Source organism: Fomitiporia mediterranea, assembly GCF_000271605.1.
Source record: "Fomitiporia mediterranea MF3/22 unplaced genomic scaffold FOMMEscaffold_15, whole genome shotgun sequence".
In the NCBI taxonomy this organism is placed as follows: Eukaryota; Fungi; Basidiomycota; class Agaricomycetes; order Hymenochaetales; family Hymenochaetaceae; genus Fomitiporia; species Fomitiporia mediterranea.
In genome coordinates, this window is record NW_006760400.1 from 1,119,816 (window position 1) to 1,125,481 (window position 5,666).

Genomic DNA, 5,666 nt, shown 5'->3' on the forward strand with positions numbered 1-5,666 from the left:
CCAAAGACTTTTGGTTAATGCTGTGTGCAATTAAGGCAGCTAAACGAAATTCAAACTGGTCACTGCCGAGGTGTTTTCTAATTGATTTTGTACGATGGACCAAGTCCGTCTCTGTCAACATAACATCCGACTCTCCATATGGTTGTTCATAGCTGGGCTGCTTAGTCGCCTCTTTATCAGACGTGTGGTTGCTTCAGAAAATCTTCCTGCTCCCGAATAAACTGTTCGTCTCTTGGAGGCTGCACATGGGGCTTGAAGTCTCAATGCAACGTCTATTTCAATTTGGATCTTCGTCTGAATAATGACCGAGTCACCCGGCTCCTGATTTTATGGACTATTCATAGGATGAAGTCCCCATGGAACAACATGTGTTAGTCTCCATCTTGTCTGGATCAGATTGTATAAAGTTATTCGCACTCTATCGAGAGACATTCCTTGATGACGTTAATGCATATTTGAGACAAAGAGTCTACATCTGCTCGTTTCAAGTAATTTCCCTCCACTGGTCTGATTTGACTGCATAAGAGGTACAGACTGACGTCATGGTATCAGGACTGGACTATTCTGGATATAAGGTCACCAAGGAAGTAAATGCACACAGAGGGCAATCAATTGTATAGAACTTAGAAAGGTCTTGTCAATGCACCCGTATTTGACGAGGGATGATAAAGTTTACTAAAGTCTAAACGCCAAATAGTGTGAAAAGGCGAGCGTTGAAAAAGACGCGGTTGTGGGAAGAAGCGGGAGTAATATTAAAGCTGTGTTTTTGCTGTGCATATGAAATGTTTACGATGCCGAAATGCTCCAATCCATGAGAAACTCTCGAGCAAATTTCCATATTTCAACAGAACGTAAACACAGGTCAACCAAGAGGCGATACTGCGCAGTGCGATGACATAACTTGACGCTGAGTAAGAAATGCCAAATAGGGGGATGTTGGTCTAATTTTGTTCCCTCCTGACTTGCGAGCGAGTGTGTCCCCAGGCCTGACCTCTTCGCTGCCCTTCCTTTCTTCCTCATCGCTGCATCCAACCATGCCGCCCCGCGGTAGCGAAGGATATGATTTCACTCCAATCTTGACGCACTATCTCTTCTTGTTTACAAGCATTCTTGCCATCGTACGTTCTTAGTCCCTTTTTCCAGAACATCGGACGACGAATATGACTGACTCGTGTTCTTCTGCAGGCAGGCTGGTTCACTGCTTTCATCGGTCAAGCTGTCGCCTCAGCAAGATGTGAGTTCATCACGATGGAATGGTCTTGATTTTGAACTGATGATGGTGCTTTAACAGTTGGCGCGCACAGGACCGTCGGCGTGCTATGGTTCGCCATCTTTTTGCAGCTGTTCCTCATCCTAGGTGTACTACACACTCTTGCAAGCGATTCCATCGCTATGCATCGTTTTCAAATCTCAGTATTCGGCGCTATTGCGACTGTTTTCGCAGTCTTTGGTGTTGACATGGGCATTTTTTCGGGCGAAAGCTCACTCGATGCTATGGGCGCAGGATGGCTCATCCTCGCAATAGTCGACATACTTTGGGTCCTTTACTTCACATCCGAAGAGGACTCTCTGACTTTGCACATCTTTAACTCAATGGGTACGGGCGGTCTATCACCGCCTAGTAGACGCCGACGCGGCGGTCGCGGACAATCGATGCACATGGCGGGCAACGGCTACACAGGTAGCTACGCAGGCGGCGGAATCGGACCGGGGGATGTACCGTACGACACCAAGATAGGCAGCGGCGTCGGCATGGACATGAACATGAACGCACGTAGCAATGGCAGTCTTGGTCCGACTGGTGGTGCAAGCATTGGTGCTGCGACTAGGAGTTTGGGACCGACTGGAAGCATTAGCGGCGTGCAGAGTACGGGAGTTCCTGATACTGTTGGCGCAAGTTCGCCTTTGATGGGGAGCGGTAATGCCGGTGTTGGCGCTGGTGGTGGAATGTCGAGCCCTGAGCCATCTGCCGCCATTGATTCTGCTGTGGTGCCGGAATTTCGGGCGAAGGCACTGTACGCTTGTCAGTACAACAGATACGTTATACTTTTCCAAGGCCTGTGCACTGACATCACTTCTAGATAAAGCATCCCCTGATGACGCGAATGAGATTTCGTTCGACAAGAACGACATTCTCGAAATACTTGATAAACAAGGGAAGTGGTGGCAAGCAAAGAAAGCAGATGGGTCTGTCGGAAGTAAGTTCGGGCTTTACACGGATTTTTTCCATACAAACCTGACATGTTTGGACAGTTGCACCGTCGAATTACCTACAGCTCATATGATCATGGGAAGCATATACTTTGCCGCACCGTACATCTACTCACGGCTAAATCATGCCTTTAACGCTTCTCATACCCCACGTTCACCCTTCTCTCGTTAACGTTTCTGTTCTCGTATGTGTTTTTTTACAGTGATGTACAGGAAGGAGTTCTCTGTCCATTCTGTGGTGTTCTTTTCCTCTACTAAATATCGTATTTTCTGCTTACCTTCTGTGTATCATGTCTACTAGTCCGGACATACCACTTTTCCGTTTCCGCTCTGCAGATTTTGCTTACTTCCTAGGCGCGGGCGCGCTTGATTCTTGTGCATCTCCTGGCCGATTTCTGAGCGGACGCACTGACGTAGACGCCCATATTGCCTTTTCAGCACCCTTTGTCTGGGTATACATAATAGCAAGAGCAACCTGTTTGTATCTATGCCAATGAAAGATTCTTCCTCTAGCAGCAACTGTCAATGGATTGTTATGACGATGCGGGAGAGGTTTGAAATAGACGATAATTGCTCCGGGGTACCCGCACAAAATAATTCGATAGTTTTTCTGATTTATATACGAGTAGGGCTGTGTTTTGCTGATATTCTCCTTGCCTTGCATCATATCGCGACCTTGATTGGTTAGCTTGACTTTGACAAAGGAGGGGTTCGGCAATCCAGGGCTATGTGAGATTAGATTGCCTAATCAGGGACCGACGCCATCAATGAGAGACACAACCGAACCGTATCAAAGCGACCACTATGCTGCATCCTCCCTCCCAGCCACCACCTGTTTTTCTGCCCACAGGCCATTAAAGGGCTCGTATATATTAAGAGTCACCGGCGCGAAGACATTTCCTGGAAAAATTTCCGTTCAGTCTCATTATAACTACCGGAGAACTACCGCGGTGAACATGCACAGCGTTACTAGGGATGAAGTGTTCTACTTTGATATGACAATCTTTCAGGTACGCTGTTTGCCTTTTCCGTAAATTTAATATCGTTCTTAAATGTGTGATATAGGTGGAGGATTACCTTTTCAAAGTGCCTCGAAGACCTTTCGAGGACCAGTCAGATATCTTTCGGTCCATGTTCTTGCTGCCTCAGGGGCAAAGCAAACTGGTGGAAGGGATGAGTGACGAGAATCCTCTGGTTCTCGAGGGAATTTCAAAGAAAGACTTCCGAGCTTTCTTGCAGGTCCTTCTTCCTCCGTGAGCGTATTATTTTCCCTAGTCAATCACATTGAAAGCCAACCTAGCCGCCACAATTGTGCAGGACCTTCGGAGAAGACATGGATTACTCGGAAGAAGAGTGGCTTTCCGTGTTGAGCCTGTCCAATATGTGGGGGTTCACGAGGATTCGGCAGACGGCAATTGAGAAGCTACAGAATAATAGTATTGATCTCATCACGAAGATTGAACTTGCGCACAAATATGATATTCGCGAGTGGCTCTTCGGTGCATATCTCGCACTTGGGAAACGTGCAGAACCACTGTCGGTTGGAGAAGGCGCGCGACTGGGATATGACTTTGCGTTGAAGATGGCAACTGTGCGCGAACAGTTGCTACGGGATAAGATTGCACATCCGAATGCTTACCGACAACGTCCTCCTGCACCATTCATTCCGCCCCGAGGCGAGAGTCCGCGTGGTAGTATTCGGAATGGTCAGAATAGCGCGAGCAATGGGGTTCGTGCGCGTCTCTGGGCCACCCCTACACCACAACACCCATTCCCAGGCGAACTAGAGGATTCAGATGACATCGTACTTGCTAGGGCTATCCAGGAAGTATTTGGCATTCGTGGCGAGCACCCGAGCATTACATACAGAGCGGACTTGGACACAGATGATTTCCAGAACATGTCGATGTTCTTTATTAATGATACTCTATGACCGTTATGGCATCCCATATGTATTTTCTGGACCTTCGGTATGATCTACTAATGTAGTGGAATAATTTTGCGCACATAACTTCTACGTATGTTCTCATGATACTTACATTGCGTTTACGAAGATATATGTGTAATGCATTGTTTTTTCATCTGATTCGTAAATTGATTATCGGTCATGAATTAAACACTAACCATGTCTAGATGAGCGTCCGATGTTGCAGCACGAGCACGAATTCTCAAAGCATTTAGTACATCCAAGCTAGTACATCATAGTCCTCAGATATCCTACATATCCTGTCTGGTCTATAACAGAGTATACATCATGCCCTGTGTGTCCTAGCAAGTAACTGTTCCTAACAATTGCTATTGCCCTTGGAGCAACCCGAATGTTCTGCAAATTCTAAATGTATAACAAGTCATGTCAGAAACAGTCACTAGTAAATGCATTATTAAGTTACCTGTACTAGAGTTGATAACTTTGAGTATCTTTCTTATATCCCTCCTCAATTGTTTGTCTCCTGAGCCAGAAGTCAAACTTCCCTCTCTAACATGAGACATTCTGACAGCAAATTCCAGGCCTCCAAGTGTTACGGTTCTCCGCCCTCGTACCTTCAGTTCCGAGGGTTCCGTACCCTTCCGTACCAGAACTCAGGACTTCTGTCCCTCAGGGGTGCTGTCTATGGACTATATGCATGCTGACTCTTGCTACTACCCTTCCTTACTTCATCATTCCATTCCTTTGACCACCCCTTCATTCTTTGTTCATTCTATAGTCTCTTACCCTTTGTCCATCCCTTCATTCTTTATACCTTTATCTTTGACATTCCTTTCTTTCATTCTTTGTAGCTTATCATTCTTAAGTGGCTCATGCTCCCTGAGTACTCTTGTGTAGTTTAGTATATATAGGTGTACAAGATCAGACTGGTCCTGTAGTCTTGATCTTGTCTACTCTAGGTAGTCCTGTACTCTTAGGCTCACTCTATATACTCTACTCTTGTCTCACTCTCTCTCTCTGCCTGTTCTGCAAGTTCTGACTATGTTCTAGTGCTCACATTCTGTATTTCTGTTGTGTAGGATAGTTGTAGCCTGAGTCCCCTTGCTAAGCCTTCAGGTCCCCTCTACACTGTTGCTAACATCAGATTAAGACTCCTTATTACTACCCTACAACTCTCCTATGTTTTAAGCATCAGTACTCACTGTTACATTGATCTCTTTTCTTCATCACGAAAAAGTCTTAAGTATTATACTTGCTTGTAATCTTGTATATTTTGTATATTTTATAAAATTTGTCCAATTGCTTATAATCTTCCTGGGGGGTTAAGTAATGACAGTACAATGTTAGATAAGTAAGTAAGAATACTTTTAAAACTTGGCAATTTCCATTATAATTTTATAAATTGTCAAGTTATAAAAGTGATTATAACACTTTCTAAGATTACAAGACTAAGACATACTTATTTATTTGAGAAAGTATAATATCTGCTTATAATGCTTATAAGTCATTACAAGCATTTGAATGGTTT

At 44.9% G+C, this 5,666-nt stretch overlaps 2 protein-coding genes across 2 annotated transcripts; both read left to right on the plus strand.

The window, feature by feature from the left end:
* Positions 1–994: 994 nt before the first annotated feature.
* FOMMEDRAFT_23494 (uncharacterized protein) lies at positions 995–2,719 on the plus strand. The gene is made up of 5 exons (XM_007270858.1): positions 995–1,118; positions 1,186–1,234; positions 1,292–2,023; positions 2,082–2,198; positions 2,254–2,719. Exons 1-5 carry the CDS (start codon positions 1,035–1,037, stop codon positions 2,283–2,285), a joined length of 1,014 nt encoding a protein of 337 aa, XP_007270920.1. The 5' UTR covers positions 995–1,034; the 3' UTR covers positions 2,286–2,719.
* Positions 2,720–3,031: 312 nt separating this feature from the next.
* Positions 3,032–4,215, plus strand: FOMMEDRAFT_143095 (uncharacterized protein). The gene is made up of 3 exons (XM_007271039.1): positions 3,032–3,221; positions 3,277–3,464; positions 3,529–4,215. The coding sequence occupies exons 1-3, from the start codon at positions 3,168–3,170 to the stop codon at positions 4,142–4,144; spliced, it is 858 nt and encodes a 285-aa protein (XP_007271101.1). The 5' UTR covers positions 3,032–3,167; the 3' UTR covers positions 4,145–4,215.
* Positions 4,216–5,666: the final 1,451 nt, after the last annotated feature.

Bases quoted from the DNA above. Each gene is read 5' to 3' on its own strand.
- FOMMEDRAFT_23494 (XM_007270858.1), top strand. From the start codon at position 1,035: ATGCCGCCCCGCGGTAGCGAAGGATATGATTTCACTCCAATCTTGACG. The intron at 2,024-2,081 runs GTCAGTACAACA...CATCACTTCTAG, and splicing joins GGCGAAGGCACTGTACGCTT to ATAAAGCATCCCCTGATGAC. The intron at 2,199-2,253 runs GTAAGTTCGGGC...ATGTTTGGACAG, and splicing joins AGCAGATGGGTCTGTCGGAA to TTGCACCGTCGAATTACCTA.
- FOMMEDRAFT_143095 (XM_007271039.1), top strand. From the start codon at position 3,168: ATGCACAGCGTTACTAGGGATGAAGTGTTCTACTTTGATATGACAATC. The intron at 3,222-3,276 runs GTACGCTGTTTG...TGTGTGATATAG, and splicing joins TTGATATGACAATCTTTCAG to GTGGAGGATTACCTTTTCAA. The intron at 3,465-3,528 runs GTGAGCGTATTA...ACAATTGTGCAG, and splicing joins TTGCAGGTCCTTCTTCCTCC to GACCTTCGGAGAAGACATGG.